This window comes from Chiloscyllium plagiosum, chromosome 25, assembly GCF_004010195.1.
Source record: "Chiloscyllium plagiosum isolate BGI_BamShark_2017 chromosome 25, ASM401019v2, whole genome shotgun sequence".
Taxonomy (NCBI): Eukaryota; Metazoa; Chordata; class Chondrichthyes; order Orectolobiformes; family Hemiscylliidae; genus Chiloscyllium; species Chiloscyllium plagiosum.
In genome coordinates this window covers 25,777,413-25,795,557 of record NC_057734.1, presented here as the reverse complement: position 1 = coordinate 25,795,557, position 18,145 = coordinate 25,777,413, and the positions used below count along the sequence as shown (strand labels likewise).

Here is an 18,145-nt window from a genome sequence, read left to right as displayed (position 1 = left end):
AAGCCGTCTATCCTTAAAAGTTGTTGAGGCACGAGGACTGGATACGGTGCATCTAAGGTACTGAAGAAAATGAATATTCTGAGTCGCTTAATTGAGGTTCTATCCTTGCCACAGCTTGAAAGACTTTGCTTTAAGAACTAATGCTATCCTGCACTCTCGCCACTTTCTGCACCTCAAACAGACCATTTACAACTTTTCTCAAAGTTTTCTTTTATGGAATAAAAGAGTTTCTGGATCGGTCAGCATTTGTTGCCCATTTCTGACTGCCTTTGAGATGGTGGTGATGAGTTGCATTCTTGTACCACAATCGTCCATGTAGTGTAGGTATACCCACAGTGCTGTTAAAGGTGGAACCACAGGATTTTGACCAAGCCCTTATTAAAATCAGAAATGACATTCTAAGTAATTGTGACAATGGTAGACTAGCCCATTTCATCTTTCTTGGCCTGGCTGCAGTTTTTGACACAGTTGAACACAGTATCCTTTACCAATACCTCTCCACCAACACCCATCTGGGTGGTTCTTCCATTTTCACTTTTTATTTCTATCAATTCAGTGGTGGCCAGAGAACTACCTGCAGTTCTCTCTTTCTACTACTTTTGGAATTCCCAGGTGTCTATCCTCAGCTCTCTCCAATTTCTTACCTACGTGAAGCCTTGCTGACCTCATCTGAAAACATGGCAGAAGTGGGTACTGCAGATGCTAATGTTTAGAGTCAAGATTAGAGTGGTGCTGGAAAAGCACAGCAGGTCAGGCAGCATCCAAGAAGCAGGAAAACTCGACATTTGGGCTTTTGCCCAAAACGCTGATTTTCCTGCTCCTCAAATGTTGCCTGACCTGCTGTGCTTTTCCAGCACCACTCAAATCCCAGCTGGAAACATGTCAGGTTCCACAGGTATGCAGACAACATTTACCCCAACCTCACTATCAACCCTCTTGATCCTTTACCTCAGATTTTTCAAACAAACATAAAATATAATGCAAAGTGTTGTATGAGCAGAAATCTCCTCCAAATTAAAATCAAGACTTATGTGCATGCTTGAAAGACTTTGCTTTAAGAACTAATGCTATCCTGCACTCTCGCCACTTTCTGCACCTCAAACAGACCATTTACAACTTTTCTCAAAGTTTTCTTTTATGGAATAAAAGAGTTTCTGGATCGGTCAGCATTTGTTGCCCATTTCTGACTGCCTTTGAGATGGTGGTGATGAGTTGCATTCTTGTACCACAATCGTCCATGTAGTGTAGGTATACCCACAGTGCTGTTAAAGGTGGAACCACAGGATTTTGACCAAGTAACAGTGAAGAAACAGCAATATAACTTCAAGTCAGGATGTTGCGTGGCTTTGAGATAAACTTACTAATTATGATGATCCCACATGCCTGGTGCCCTTGTCCACCTAGATGGTAGATGTCACAGCTTTGGAAGATGCTGTTGACAGAACTTTGCAAATTGCATCAGTGCATCTTGTAACAGTATACCAAGTTATGGAGGGAGTGACTGTTTAAAGTGGTCTAAATGGTGCTAACCAAGCAGATTGAATTGTCTTAGATAGTGTAGAGCTTCTTGAGTGTTATTGGAGCTACATACGTCCAGAAAACTTTGCAGTAACCATCACATTCCTGACTTGTACCTGGTAGATGTTTGAGTTTGAGGCACACTACTTCTGCAGAGTCCACAACCTCTGACCTCCTATTGTATTTATTTTGGTGCATTAAATTAAGTTTCTGATCAATGGTAATCTCAAAATGGGATTCAGCAATGATAATGCCATTGAACATCAAAGGGAGATTGGTTAGATTTGCTCTGGTTGAAGACGATCATTGTCTAGCACTTGTAAGGTACAATGTTGCTTGCAACTTGTCAACTGAAGCCTGAATGTATGCAAACTCTTATTTAATGGAGTTGTGAATGACTGTCCAAGCATCAACATTCCTACCTCTGGCCTTACGATGGTGGGAAGGTCATTGGTAAAACAACCATGGGTGATTGGATTTAGGACACTTTTGCTTGATACCACATTGGTCAAATGCTTCCTTGATATCAAGGGCAGTCACCTTCACCTCACCGCTTGAACTCAGTTCTTCTATTATCTGAACAAAGACTAATGAAGTTTGAAGTAGAGCGGTCCTGGAGGAACCCAGACTATCAATGAACAGATTATTGCTGAATAAAGTGCTATGTCATAGTAAATGGCACCTTTTGTCACTTTGCTGATGTTTAAAAGTAGACTAATGGAGCAATAATTGGTCCCCTAATTGCATTTGTACTTTTTGTGGACAGCACATACATTGTTGGGTAGATGCCAGTGTTGTAGCTGTACAGGAACAGCTTTATGAGCAGCACAGTTATTTCTGGGACTAATGTGTCTTTGAGTCTGATAGCAGGCATATTATCAGAGTTCACAACCACTGCTGTTTTCTACCTGACTGAGCTGAGTTTCTGGCAAAAAATCAACTCCACCACCAACACTGCACACTTTCATCTCTATAATATCTCTGCTTCCAGTTCAGTGATCTACTGATCTGAGCTCATCCATGCCTTTGTTATATCTAGACTTGATTACAATATTTTCCGGATTAGTGGTGCTGGAAGAGCACAGCAGTTCAGGCAGCATCCAAGGAGCTTCGAAATCGACGTTTCGGGCAAAAGCCCTTCATCAGGAGTAAAGGCAGTGAGCCTGAAGAGTGGAGAGATAAGCTAGAGGAGGGTGGGGGTGGGGAGAAAGTAGCATAGAGTCAATGACCTGGGAGTTGTAGTGGGAGAGGGACTCCGAGATTCTTGTATTTTCCTGTCTGGTCACCCATCTTCCACCTGACATACACCTTAAGTCAACCAAAACTTTGCTACCCATATCCTAACTTGCACCACGTTGTTCATCCATTATTCCTTTGCTTACTGATGTACATTAGCACCTGGTCTAGCAACATGTCCATTTTAAAATTTGCATCCTTGTTAGCAAGTCCCTCCATATACCCTTCAAGCCCTGCAACCCTCCAACATCTATGCTTCTCCAATTCTAGTCTTATATATCCCAATTTTAATTGCTCCACCCATCGCACCAACTAAGCTCTTTAATTCCTCCTGAAATCTATGCCTCTGTATCTCTCTTCTCTATAAAGTACATCTTTTATCAAGGCTTTAACATCTCCTTATATAACTTATATGTCAAATTTTGTTTGATAATACTCTCTAAAGCAACTTTGGATATATATTTATGCCAATGCTGTTAAGTGTCAAGCACAGTCAGAAGTAAATTTTGGCGTCACAAGTTACAGAGGGACAATATAAATATCATAACATTTTTGCATACCTAAAGGGATAAATACACAGTGAGAAACAAACTAGTTCTTACCTGTCTGATGTTTTGTCCAACATATTCAATGACCATTTCATCTGCTGCAATAGGTTCCATGGCAAAAAGCCCCCATTCATGGATATGACTCTTCGCAAATCTCAACTTCTTCCTACGGAACTGTTAGTGACAAAGTTCAATTAAAACAGTTTTCTAATCTCCTTCAAAAGAGAAATGCCTTTTGTAAGCATCAGTGAGTACATCATGGTCATGCATAAAACCAAGTATTCTTTATGATCCATTTTATAATCCAATTTTGATCTTATTTCAAAATTGTACACAATTTGGTAGAGAATGGAACATAGCCATTATGAGTTGTGGAATTTAAATTCAGTTAATAAATAAATTTGGAATGAAAGCAAATATCAATAACAATGACTGGATTGTCATAAAACTCAATTAGTTCATTAATACGCTTTACAGACGGAGTCAGTCACCCTTAGCTGATTTGACCTTTATGTTACTCCAGACTCTCAGCAGTGTGACTGATTGCTAACTTACCACTGAAAATGCTCTAGCAAACTACTCAGGTAAGAGTCATGATTTGGAGATGCCGGTGTTGGACTGGGGTGTACAAAGTTAAAAATTACACAACACCAGGTTATAGCCCAACAGGTTTAATTCGGAAGCACTGAAAGCTAGTGTGCTTCCAATTAAACCTGTTGGACTATAACCTGGTGTTGTGTGATTTTTAACTTTATACTCAGATAAGGGAATTTATGGATAGGTAATTGTAATGGAAAATTAACAAATTTTACATTTACTGTGAAATTTGAAAGAGAATGCTTTTCTGAAATGTAATGCTGTGCTGAGCTTTGTAAACAATACTTTGAGGTTTGCAGCCAGCTTGTCTCTTTAAATTTTGGAAACATTCAACTCGACCTTGTGACAGTCGAACTCAGCGAAAGCTGAAGAACTGTTATGTCCAAGATCATTGGATGAGCGAATAACAACTTGAGTTTTCCCAGTCTTTGCCCTTGAGAGCATGATAAGTATCAGTATAAGGCGAGTATCTGAACTATGCTCAGGTACCCCTTACATTGAGGCATCTAGCTGAATGTATTTGGTCAAATTCTGCAGAATTTTAAATAAAGCTCCTTTCTTTGCTCTTGCTAACAGTTGAGTCAAGTCGATTTAATTTCCACGACAGCAATACATGCTGATCTTGTGGTAATGCCTACCGAACAGTTACATCATGGGCAATTCAGCCCACCGTGTCCATACCAGCTCTCTGCAAGAGCAAATCACTTAGTCCTCCTACCTCACCATTTCCCCACAACTCAGCAATTTTTTTTTCTTTTCAGACAATTATTGAATTCTCTTTTAAAGGCTTTGATTGAATCTGCATCCACCACACACACACACATACAGTGAATTCCAAATCCGAACTAGTTGAAGTGTATTAATGCATTCCTCATGTTGCTTTGCTTCTTTCTTCAATCACATAATTTTGTCAGCGTTCTAGTTCTGTATCCTCCTGTCAAAAGGAACAGATTCTCTCTATCCATTCCTGCAATGTCTTCTTCCTTGTTGGATTGGAAACAGACTGCAGCGTATATAGATAATTCTCCTGAACAAACTTTAGAGACCTTTGTGCCTCTCTGCCCTTTACTTACTCTAATACAGACTGGGTTAATAATAGTGTAAAGTCCACCACTGTAAGTACTATAAATCTCATGAATGAATATGAAAACCACAAAATAGATCTACAAATTTGTTTTCCTCTTAAGACTATACAAATCCAGATTTTGTTTCCAACCAGGCTCGGATAAGGATAAATCAAAAGTAGTTGCTCTGACTCCGCTGGATAAATATTGGAAAGCTAAGTCACAACGTAGGTGGCCTGTAGATTTGTTGCTCAATTTGTGCTGGGTTAGCCAATCTGAGCAACGGCAGAGGAAGAAAGCGAGCTGGAAGCAGCTTTCTCTGTTTAGGCTTTGATAATTGCACAGGAATCAAGCTCAGCACTTATATAACCCATTTACACTCATTGTCCTTATCTATAAAGGGCATTTGGGGAAGATACCAGGGAGAATCCAGTACCTATGAAACCAGACACTAACAAGAATAATGGAGTAATTTTCGGAAAAACAAAGAATGAAGGAAATAAAAATATAAAATGCTTTACTGACAATTTTCTGCAAAACATTCAAGAAGCTTAAACGTTTAAAAAACACAACTGAGAAAGATTGGGGTAATACTGAGAAAATCAGTGGTTTAACAAAAAAGTATAACTCCCCATTGTATTATGCTCACCCATGCAAAGAGGGCATTCAATTTTCAGATGGTTTAGTTTAATGAGAATGAACACATCTGTTCTGGGAAAAGCTTTAGAAAGTACCACTAAAATGAATGGAATGGAGATCACAAACCTTCAGTTGATTAAATTTAAGGAGATCACTATCTGCAGGTAAGCCACCCATGAAGGACGACAGGAGTCTGCGCTGCTCTGACCGCCTTTCTGACCCAGCTCGACTGGAAGCATGTGGTTGTGCTGGAATACTCATTCCCTGTTTGAAGGAAAACACGTTATTGGTATTGATCCTGAAAAACATACTTCATTCCTGTACAAAATATGAAGAATTTGTATAATTAGTTATTTGCCTAATGCACTATTTTTGTTGTTGTTTAACATGCACGGGATTGGCTTTAATTGCCTTGTGATATTGAGCTTTATAGCAATCTAATGAACAAATAAACATCTCCAAAACACAACAGGTACCATGTTCAGGGTCACTAACAAAATTCAGTGCCACTTTTAAATCATGGAATCCATCAAACTCACTCTCCTCTACTGCTCAACAGACTCTCACTGTCAATTCTGGATCCTACCTGACTGATGGTCTAGGGGACTCAACAATGTTCCATAGAGCAGGATGGAAATCATTGTGATCCTCACACATATCCTATAGTAGAGTCCAATGCCGCAGAACAGTGCCAAGAAATGGAAACAGTGCTAATAACTCTGAATCACTGGCAAAGGGAAAAATGGAAATGGCAACATTAAATAGAGTCATACAGCACAGAAACAAACCCTTTGGTACAACTTCATCCCTGCCATCCAAGTTGCCCCAAACTAAACTAGTCCCATTTGCCTGCATTTGGCCCATATCCCTCTAGACTCTTCCTATTCAGGTACCTGTCCACGTCTTTTAAATATTGTAACTGTACCTGCATCTATCACTTCCCCTAGCAGTTCATTCCACATACAAACCACCCTGTGTGAAAAAGTTGCCCCTCAGGTTATTTTTGAATCTTTCTCCTCACCTTAAACATACACCCTCTAGTTTTGAACTCTCTTACCTAGGAAAAAGGCCTTTGCTATTCACCTTATCTATATCCCTCATGAGATTTTATAAATGTCTATAAAATGGTCCCTCCACCTCCTATGCACCAGTGAAGAAAGTCTCAGCCTGTTCAGCCTCTCTCTACAACTCAAACCCTCTATTCCTGGTAACATCCTGGTAAACCATTTACTGAATCCTCTCCAGTTTAATAATATCCTTCCTATAGCTGGACGACTAGAACTGTACACAGTCCTCCTAAAGTGGCCTCACCAACGTACAACTGCAACAAGATGTCCCAACTCCTATGCTCAATGATCCGAACAATGAAGGCAAGCGTGTCAAATACCTTCTTTACTACCCTGTTTACCGATGACACAATTTTCAAATTTGGTAATTTTCAATTACCAAAATGCAACATCTCTCATTTATCCAAAGTAAATTCCATCTGCCACTTCTCAGCCCGTTGGCCCAATTGATCCAAGATCCCTTTGTAATCTTAGATAATCTTCTTCACAGTGAACTGTACCACCATCATCGCAAACTTACTAACCATGTGAAGGGTACGAGAATTGTGTTACTCAGGTGAAACAACAGAGAATTATATACTATACATATATCCACAACATAACTAAATTTGATTACTGAAATAAGAAATAATCCTCACAACTGTTTGACAGGATGTTCAGGGGATCTGGTTTTGATTTTTATTAGGGGTCACAATTCTTCATTCAGAAGGAAATGACAGCTAATGTTCCAGGCATCAGAGTTCGAATCCCGCCACAGCAGATGATGCAATTTGAATTCAATAAAAAATATCTGGAATTAAGAATCTACTCAGGACAATGAAACCACTGTTGGGAAAAACAGCCATCTAGCTCACTAATGTCTTTCAAGGAAGGAAATCTACTGTCTTTACCTGGTCTGGCCTACATGCGACTCCAGACCCACAGCAATGTACTTGATTGTAGCTTGATCAAACAAACATCTGAAATGGCCTACCAAGCCGTCCAGTTGTATAAATCGCTACAAATTGTCAACAAAGAAATAAAGCTGGACAGACCATGTCGATCTAGGCACCGGTGGAGACAATGACAGAAAGAGCCCAGTAGACCCTACAAAATCCTTCTTACTGGTGGCTTGTGCCAAAACTAGGAGAGCTGTCTCAAGCAACAACCTGACATTGTCTGTCAGATATAATTCTGAGAGTATGACTACATCCCAGACACCACCATGACCATTCCTAGATATGTCCTGTCACACTGGCAGGAAAGACCCAGCAAAAATGGTGGCACAGTGACAAACAGTCAGGAGGGAGTTATGCTGGGAGTCATACAGTATGGATACAGACCCTTTGGTCTAATTAGCAACTATGTTCCCAAACTAAACTAGTCCCACATCCCTTCAAACCTTTCTTATTCAAGTACTTATCCAAATGTCTTTTAAACATTGTAACTGCACCTGCATCCACCACTTCCTCAGGCAGTTCAGTTCACACACAAACCACTCTTGGTGTAAACAAATTGCCCCTCATGTCCTTTTTAAGTCTTTCTCCTCTCACCTTCAAAATACATACCGTAGCTTTGAGCCTCCCCAACCATAGGGGAGTTTGTTATGCTCCTAATGATTTTATATAATTCTATAACCTCTAATGCTCCAGTGAAAAAGACCCAGCCTATTTTTATAACTCAACCCTCCATTTCCCGCAACATCCAGATAAATCTTTTCTAAACCCTCTCCAGTTTAATAATATCCTTCCTATGACAGGGTGACCAGAACTGCACACAGTACTCCAGAAGAGGCCTCACCAAAATCCTGTACAAACTCAACACGACATCTGAACTCCTACACTCAAAGGTCTGAGCAAGTCCTCAACATTGACTCCAGACCTCATGAGGTTTCATGGCTTCAGGTGAAAACTATTCCCTGCAGATTACTATACACCATCTTCTCTCAGCTTATGAGTCAATAATTGAACAATGCTTGGAGGAAACACCGAGGGTGGTAGGGGCACAAAATGTACTCTGGGTGGGGGGTTTTAATGTCAGCTGGTCAGGTCCTAAACAACATAGCTAGGAGACTGGTTTGCGGCAGGTGGTCTGGGAACCAACAAGAGGGTAAAACATACTTCACCTCATCTATTCCAATCTGCCAGCCACATCTATCCATGACAGTATCGATAAAAGTGACGACCTAGTGGAGATGAAATCCCACTTTCACACTGAGAATACCCTTCATTGTGTAATGTCGCACTATCACTGTGCAAAATAGGACAGAATAGATCTTTGATAGAACTTTGAAAAGATCTCGCAACTCAAGACTGGGCATCCATGAGGCACTGTGGGATATCAATAGCAGAATTGTACTTCAGTACCATCTGCAACCACATGGCCCAACATATCACTCACTCAACTATTTCCATTAAGCCAGGGATTCAATGGAGAGTGCAGGAAGGTATGCCAGGAGCAATACCAGGCATACCTACCAATGAGATGTCAACCTGGTGAAGCCAACAAACAGCATGAGCAGCAAATGACAGACAGAGCTAAGTGATCTCACAAACAACAGATCAGATCGAAGCTCTGGAGTCCTGCCACATCCAGTCTGAATGAGAGTCGAGCAACTCCTGCTGCAGGAGGTGGCTGCACAAATATCCCCATCCTCAGTGATGGAAGTGCCCAGAACATCAGTGCAAAAGATAAAGCTGAAAGACTTGCAGCAATCTTCAGCCAAAAGTGGGGATGTTCATCAATCATAGCACATCGTCACAACTCCTCAGATACTGAAACAGTCCATGTTCAGATGCAGAAGCAGTCCAGGTTCAGATCCAACAAGATCTAGACAATAGCTGGGCTTGGCCTGTCAAGTAGCAAGTAACATTAGCACCACGCAATAACCATTTCCAATAAAAGATCATCTAACCACCCTCCCTTGACAGTCAATAGTGTTGCCATCATTGAATTCCTCACTAAAAACATCCTCAAGGTTAGCATTGATCAAAAACTCAACTGGAATCACCACATCAATACAGTGGTTACAAGAGCAGGTCAGAGGCTAGGAATACAGTGGCGAGTATCTCACTTCCTGACCCCCCCAAAGCCTGTCCACCATCTAAAAGGCACAAGTCAGGAGTATGATGGAATACTCCCCACTTGCCTGGATGGCTGCAATAATACTCAAGAAGCTTGATACTATCCAGGACAGAGCAATCTGCTTGACTGGCATCCAATCTGCTACAAATATCCATTCCCTCCATCACAGATGCTCAGCAGCAGCAGCAGTGTGTACCACCTACAAGTTGTATTACAGAAATTCACAAAAGATCCTGAGACAGCACATTCCAAAATCACAATTACTTCCATCTAGAAGGACAGGGCAGCAGATACATAGGAACACCATCACCTGCAAGATTCCTTCTCAGCCATTCACCATCTTGACTTGGAAATATATCAATCCCATTCCATTAATGTCACTGGGTCAAAATCCTGGAATTCCCTCCCTAAGGGTATTGTGGGGCAACATACAGAACATGGACTGCACTAGTTCAAGGCGGCAGCTCATCACAACCTTCAGAAGAGCAATTACGGACGGGCAATGAATGCCTGCTCACGTTGCATGCATGAATTAAAGAAAAACAATATACCATCTCAATAATACACAACTGACTTTCCATGCAACCACCAAATACAGTTTTACTTGTTAGTAAATTTTGCAAAGGAACAATTAATATGCATATCATATGGGCCACTAACTTTTTTCATTTACTTCAGATAAAATGTTATTTGCAATAAATAGCAGAATTGTAAACTGTCACAACATTTTACTCAACTTGGGTCTTATCAACTGATTAACAGAACACCATGCTTAAGCCATGATGACATGATAATCTCTAAAGGGTATTCACATACACTAGTAAATCTACTGTAATACTCACACAAAGATATTTCATAATGATCTAATTAGCTCTACAACAAACCAGTGAGTACCTGTTAAAAAGTACTGAAACTAAACTCTGAATTGTAAACAGCAAGTATGAAATTGAACATCTGAAACAATGTTTATGACCATTGCACACCTCTAGCTTTAAAAAAAAGTGCAAACTTAACTTTCTCCTTTCACCTGTGTAAATTAATAACTCCCACAGCCCTATTAAAACAATTAAAAGCAGAGGAAGACAACACATTCATTTAGTTCCATACACTACAAAAAATACACTCAACAATTTAGTTTAGTTTGAACGAACCCATCCCCAGCAGGAAAAGCAAAATCAATGGAATTGTTTTAAGCAATAATCATGCTGCAAATATAGAAAAATTGCTGCCTAAGTTCTAAAGTTGCTTCAGAATTTAATTTTGGACTTTAAATATAGTAGAGTCTAGAGAAAGGAATTGGGCAAATATTAGGTAATTGGAATCTCAATTTTAAATGTTCTCTCTACTTCGTTATCTTACTTGTGTGTCAGTTGGTGGCTCATCAGCTAACGTGCCACTGATGTTGAGGTATTTCGCTTTGTCCTTGTTACTGATTTTGTAGTAGCCTTCACTGCGGGCACAGCCTGTGACATGCTCCCTTATTCCATCTTCTTTTTTCTTTTTCTTAACAGTGGAACTATAAGTATGTGCACAATGTTAAGGAGAAATTCTGAAATGTTTCCAGACATATTAAGCAACAGGTAACTTTATAACCAAAAGACTAAAGCAATGAGCTTTTCTCAAACTGGCTTTGAGATACAAGTTAGAGTCACAGAGTCATTTCAAAGCCATTTGTCCCATCAAGTCCATGCTGGTTATCTGTACAGCATGCTAGTCAGCGCCGATTCTTCTGATCAATTTCACAGACCTACAAATTTGTTTCTTCAATCTTCATCTGAAATAGTTGATCGTCTCCACTTCCACCTTCCTCATAGATGGTAAACAAATTATAAAAATTACCCTCAAAGTAAAAAAATGCACAAATTGGTACAAGTAATTTTTTGCTGAATTAAAAACATAGTTAATAGGAATGCTACAAAACACTTAACATTTTACTGCATATTGGAAATTTACGTTATAAATACTCTGTACGATAGATTTCCCATATTCCTACCATTATGATTCAGAGGACATGCTACTTTATATTAACTGGGATCATTTGTGTCATGTTAGGGGAAAAAAGTAGTCAGGTTACGGATTTGCTGAATAAACCAAATTCCATGTTTGCAATAGTTAGGGCTAGTACTTTTTTTTTATTAGCTCATTGGGGGGTAAAGTTCTATGGGAGTCCATTATTCTGTGGTAATCGACCTTTTATGTTTCTTCTTCTGCTATTCGGAAGCGCTGATGTTATTTCCAACCCTGTATTCCCAATACACTCGTGAATGCAATTATCAGGAATCCACCAGTGAGTCAAACTCTATATTCCAACCCTAAGACCAGTAAACATTGCAATCCTGTGTCATTGGTGCCCAAATCCTGGACCTACATCACCATTTTAATATCACTGCTGTCAAATCTTACTATTCTCGGACCACCAAAATATTGGAAGTGTATCAGTTGTAGTTTGCTTCCTATTCTTCTGGACTGTTCTCTCAAGGCATTCACTACTGCAGCTCTCTGCCCCCCACTATCCACCAATTATTGCCAGGTTTTAGTACCTCCAGTATAAGCAACATTATTCCTACATGTCCTCCTAGGTATTCAATATTTGACTAAAAACATGCATTGCTAAAGAAACATAAATGATAGAAAAATGGGAAATCTATTGTACAGAATATTTATAACTTAAATTTGCAAACTGGTTGATAACTTTATAAATTAAATTTAGTGGTTACTGATTGGTTCCTGGAAGCGGATGGCTGAATCTTTGTTCTGTCTTTTATTATTCTCTCTTTCCAGTCTCTTATTTGTGCCTCTCACTCTAACTGGAATATTCACATTTTCCAACCATCTACATAATACAGATGTTTTCTGTTTGATTCTAAAATTCAACTAATTTATTTTAATAGGATGGGAATAAACAAAGCATGCACAACTTGCAAGACGAGAATTAACAGTAGCATTTCACATGTCGCAATGCTGAGAGTCAAGAGTTTTGAAAGTACATTAGGATGAGAAGATAATGTGTATGTTTGTATTTCCGGACTTAATACATTCCCTAAACATTACTTAATATAACCAAAATGCAGCAGTACGATGTGTAGGAATGGAATTTTTTAAAATTATGAAGCATTTTGGTTAATTTACAAACCATAATGCTGAAATGATTACAGTTTGCAAATAAAATGTGAAATTAAGCTTTTCTACTATGAATGTAAATATGCTTAGCAAAGAGTTTGCAGCATTTTATAGGTTTGAGTAGATAGTTTGCATGCAAGTGTTTATATAAAAGTATGAAACAGGAAGTAAACAAAGCATGCACAACATGCAAGATGAGAATTAACAGTAGCATTTCACATGCTGCAATGCCTAGAGTCAAAGATTTTAAAAGTACAGCAGGGTAATGGCAATTATTATCATCAAATTATCAATATAAGCATTGGATTGAGGTGATGGTGCTTCAGTGGAATGGATTTTCCAAGTGTAGCATTATTTTGAGGCCCAGCTGCTAGAACAGGGGAAAGTTCTGAAATGTTGCTGAAGTTTCCAAGATCAGAGAGAATTGGGAATGTGAGCACAGAGGGGGTCCCGTGACCATGGGAATTGGAGATTGAATTTCGTCTTCTAGAATTCTAAGTTATAAGAGTGCTGCAGCCTAAACAAAAACAACAAAGTACAGGGTTATCCAGAGTCTAGCAATAATTGCTGGATAGCAGAGGCAGAGAAGTGCAATAGTGAATGCTTGAGAGGAGAACAGCCCAGAGGATTATGAAGCAAACTACTATTGATCCATTTCACAACATAAAGGCCTAATTCCCATCTGTACTTCCATCCACCAGTCTTGACTCGATTCACCTACAGCCTGCTTTGTGCCATTGGGTATATGCCCTCAAAGACCATACCACTCACCCATCACCTCCATCATTTTTCTTGTTGTCAACTAGTTTCTGCCTTTAAATTCTTATTTTAGGACAAGATAATTCAATACATTAGCCAAGCCCAATTGGGCATTCCAGTGTAGCTAACTGTAATCCTGATCAGGCAACAATGAGAAATGAATACAAATCTTGGGCATGTGACATCAACACACTTACTTGTATGGCTTACGTTGGTATTTTGTAGAATGGTTCATGATTTGGTAAGATGATAAAATGAAAATTCAAGTACTTAATTTAATAAATATGTAAGCAAGGGCATGATGTTTTCTACCAAAATGAATACATGTGGTTATCACTTTATCCAAACCTATGGCTAGTCAGCAATGTATACTTGATGAGAATGGTTTAATGCACTTACTAATATATTGCAAATAATGGACTGGGACATCAAATTTAACTTGGGTGCACTACTACAGTCCACAAAATCATCAAAAATCAAATTGTAACTTATACAAGTAATAATTTTCAAGTTTTTAAAAAATTGTTAAGTTTTGAAAATGGTTTAGACCTTTTCCTAAATTGAAAGTTTAAATGATAGACATAGTAACTTTGTAAACAAAAAGTCATTTCTGACCAAAAAGGTCGATATCTTCTCTGATTTTAGGTCTTTTACATTCATAATAATGAAGACAGTTTAATTTCAAATTAATTTCAAAACTTTTGGCCAGAGGTGAATTCCAAATCATGAAGATGCATAGACTGCATTTTGGGAAACACAGTAAATAAATATGCTCAGAATGCAGAGGGGAATAATTGTTGAGATAAAATTTTCCAGTCAAGGCTGATAATTTAGATGCAGAAACACAAATGTTACACTACAGAAGGAAGCCTTTCAGTCCATCATGTTCGCCCCAGTTCTCCGAATGAACATTATCTTTTGGTGTCATTCAACTGCCTTTTCCTCATAACCCTGCACATTGCATGATTATCTGAATGGAAATATTGCCTTTGAATGCAATTGAGGTCTTCAAGTAAAAACCTTTGGAAAAGATATTATAAGATACAAAAGGAACATTTGTTAACATGCTGGGAAAGCTGTGCATTTTTGATTTACTTTACATTGTTTAAAACATTAGCTTGGACATAGATATTTCAGTTCCTGGGGTAAAAATTGACATTTATTGCTCAAGAAGCATTTTCTGTTGATTCACTGACAAAGTACAACATTTAAAAGTAGTTAAGTTGGAAAAACCTTTTGCCATTTTAAACATTGACAATGCCAATTTCAATGTTAAATGTTGACTGGGCAGACATAACTCAAGACTGTGATGCAGTAAGAAATGTTAACAGAGTGATGTCAGATGATAGGCATAAGGAGCTTGCAAGTAACCCAAATGTATTTACACCAATTAAAATTGTAAAACAAATGCTGCTTTCACTTCATTGAAATAAATAAAACCATATTTTTAATTAGTAAACATAATTCTGCAAGATTGATATACACTGTCATACATGTGTAGTTGACTCAGGGTAGCCACCAGGGTAGCGACTGCTGTATTAATTACTTAGGTGTAGTTTTAAAGCTCTTTAAATACACCGCCATTGCAAAAAAAAAAGAGAATTTAATATTCTGCTGCAGTAACACTCAACAATGTTAAAACTGAGCAATATTTATGATAGCCAGTTTCTGTCCTGCAATGGTTTATTTGTAACATTGCAACAGGAAGGGAACATTAATGGAGATTCGTGAAGTAAAAATCAAAACAAAGATAAAGGAAGTCAGGCAGTGTTCATGGAGTTAATAAATAAATATTGCATTTCAAATTAAAAACTTATCTTAGAAATAATTTACTGCTGTACACATGGTGAAGTCTGCAGAATAACCAATATTTAACAGGTTGATACGTCCCTTCAACTTATGTTTTCTCATCCAATGTGAAGTTTATCTGATTTATTATTTCCATTGTTAGCTTAGAGAAACTGAGTGTAAATTGGAGTGGTCATCATATAACAACCAACTCAGTACAGACTAGGGAGTGACGTAGAATCATCTTGGTACAGATAACCTGGTAACGCATTAGAAAATGCATTTTTCAATCAGCCACAAGAGGCTTGGTTTCCATTTTAACTTCAAATTTTGTATTCACAAATTGAATTTTCCCATTTATTCAATGCCGTACAATAATTTAAGTATGCTTCAAGGCTGTGGTCATAATAATTAGAAAAATAGAACAGAAAAATATTCAAAATGGGATATTCTGGGATGTTACTGTGAATAGGAATAAATAGCTAAGTAGTTCTGACTAAAGAATCTGTCAAAGAGCTGAATTATTTTCTGTTAATTGACTTGTCTATTAATCAACAGAGAAATTCAGAAGTGAGACATAATTGACAATTATCTGTAATGCAGCATAAAATTATCTTCTTTCAAAAGTCACATCTGATCAAACTCAAGAAAAATTGCTGACATAGACATCATATGATCAGTATCATAATTTGAAAGGATATGAGGATGGTGAACCCATAGTGTGTCATTCAGACAGTCCATGCAATTATCCTGCAGAAGCATTCTGTCATATGTAATCTTCATGAATTTAATATCTTCTTCATCCATGCCTTCATTCCATATGTCATACAAAATAGTCATCTCCTCAAATTCTGAACGGGGTTTAAATAGTGACCTAGGTGGTGAAGATTCAGGTGATAGAATATCATCATACCAAGCATCCTCATGTTTTCTCCTATGCCTCCGAGTCCATCGTTCTCTAAGTTTAGCTTTTTCTTGCTTATCATCTTCATCATCTTCATATTCTTCATCATCATCTTCCTCATTTTCAATTTTGACCTTCATCTGCAGTTCTTTCAAAGCCAACCTATCAGATTCTTTTAATTTTTTGCTTCTACAGTCCCAAAATGTATCAGTATTAATCATAGCACTTTCCTCTGCAGAGGTTTTAACATTTTGCAAGTAGACATCTTCCCTAAAGTCCAACATAACAGCTGCTGGGTCTTTCACACCAAACTGATCATCACTCCACTGACTACAGATGTCTTTATTATCAGCTTGAATTATGCTGGCCTGTAGGGGAGACTGTAGCTTGCTGCCAACTTTAATCTTTGATTCCTCTATCAACTTGGAATCAAGACTAGGGACTGGTAGTTGAGACACTGGCTTTTCCTTTGCATAGCTGATCTTGTGATGTGTGATCTTTTGGTTTGGTAAAGAAGGTACTGGTTCTGTCAAAATTAATGCTATTTCAGTTTCTGCTTTGTTTTCACCTTCCAATTTTTCTCTGTTATTTGGCACAATTATGGGTTTTATAGATGGACTCAATGCAGAATCAGACAATAATCCAAGGTCCAGTGGAAAATTAGGAGGCGTAATTAAAGTGACAGGAAGGGAAGGGGGTAGCAAACTATTCACACCCAGCAATGGGGAGGTACTAGAAGACATTAGATTTTCTTTTCCTCCATCCAATGAAGACTTTTTGGATGCCAATAATGGAGATACAACAGTATTTGCTTCAGGGAAAGCTGCAGAAAAATTAAAGTCTCTACCTGGAGTACGAGGAACTCCAGAATTTACTCCAGGAGACTGAGATGGGTATGTAAAAGGACTACCAGGAACGTGAGGTGAGCTCAGAGTCAAGCTGTTTCCTGTCAATGGTCCTTCACTTCCTGGTGTCGGTGGAATGGTCTCAGTGCTCAGAGATGTTGTCAAACTTCTTGCAGAATCAGCCACAAAATCACGCCCAGGAGTTCTTGGTGGACCATCTTCAGATGTTGCTTTCACCAAAACTGGATGATCAGGAATGGGTGACCTGATGACTACAGAGACCTCCTGTCTTCCAGGTGTTGGAGGGATTGCTGGTATGGACACAGATGGTTTGACAAGGGATGACATGGAAGTGTCAGAATCGGAATGGATTGAGATTTCTCTGCCAGGTGTAGGTGGAAGACCATCATCCTCATCTGCTGATGGTGAGGTGAACTTCATTTTATTGCGCATCTCTGAGTCACTGTCATCAGACTTGTTCAGAACACTGCCTTTAATGACAGAAAGAGCAGCAAAAGCTCCTGTTGGCGTGGGTGGCCTGTGCGTTCGAACGTCCTCAGTTGTGTTTGTCTTTTGAGACTCAGATATTTCAGGTTCCAATTCAATGTCTGCCTCAGGCTCCACTGCTGCAAGAAAGGTGGATCATTCAAATAAAGATATACTTAAATCTGCAGGCAATTTAGTTATTAAGACACTAACAAAAATAAAGGCATTTTTCATTTTGTTCCTTCCCTCAGCTCTCTGAAAGCACCTAAAAGATCTCTCATTCTTTGCCCATAGCCATGCAAATTTTACTGATTTAAGCATTGATCCAACTTCCATCTGAAACTTATGACTGAATCTGCTTCCACTGTCCTTTCAGGCAATATATTCCAGATCATAACAATTCACTGGACAAGGAAAATCTCACTCTCTCCCTAGTTTTTTGACAATAATTTTAAATCTGTCCTCCAATTACTTGCCCTCCTGCACCAGTTTCTCCCTGTCTCCTCTATCA

At 38.7% G+C, this 18,145-nt stretch overlaps 1 protein-coding gene across 6 annotated transcripts in view; it reads right to left on the bottom strand.

Moving 5' to 3' along the window:
• Positions 1-18,145, bottom strand: part of setd1ba (SET domain containing 1B, histone lysine methyltransferase a) — a 135,259-nt gene that overhangs the window by 5,523 nt on the left and 111,591 nt on the right. For 4 of the 6 annotated variants that reach the window (XM_043715747.1, XM_043715745.1, XM_043715749.1 and 1 more), the window contains 4 exons: positions 16,101-17,774; positions 11,092-11,258; positions 5,729-5,866; positions 3,357-3,476 (listed from right to left, as the gene is read on the bottom strand). In XM_043715747.1, coding sequence (XP_043571682.1) covers positions 3,357-3,476; positions 5,729-5,866; positions 11,092-11,258; positions 16,101-17,774 — 2,099 coding nt within the window. The remainder of the gene's footprint in view (positions 1-3,356; positions 3,477-5,728; positions 5,867-11,091; positions 11,259-16,100; positions 17,775-18,145) is intronic. The other 2 variants (XM_043715748.1, XM_043715750.1) reach the window with 1 other exon arrangement.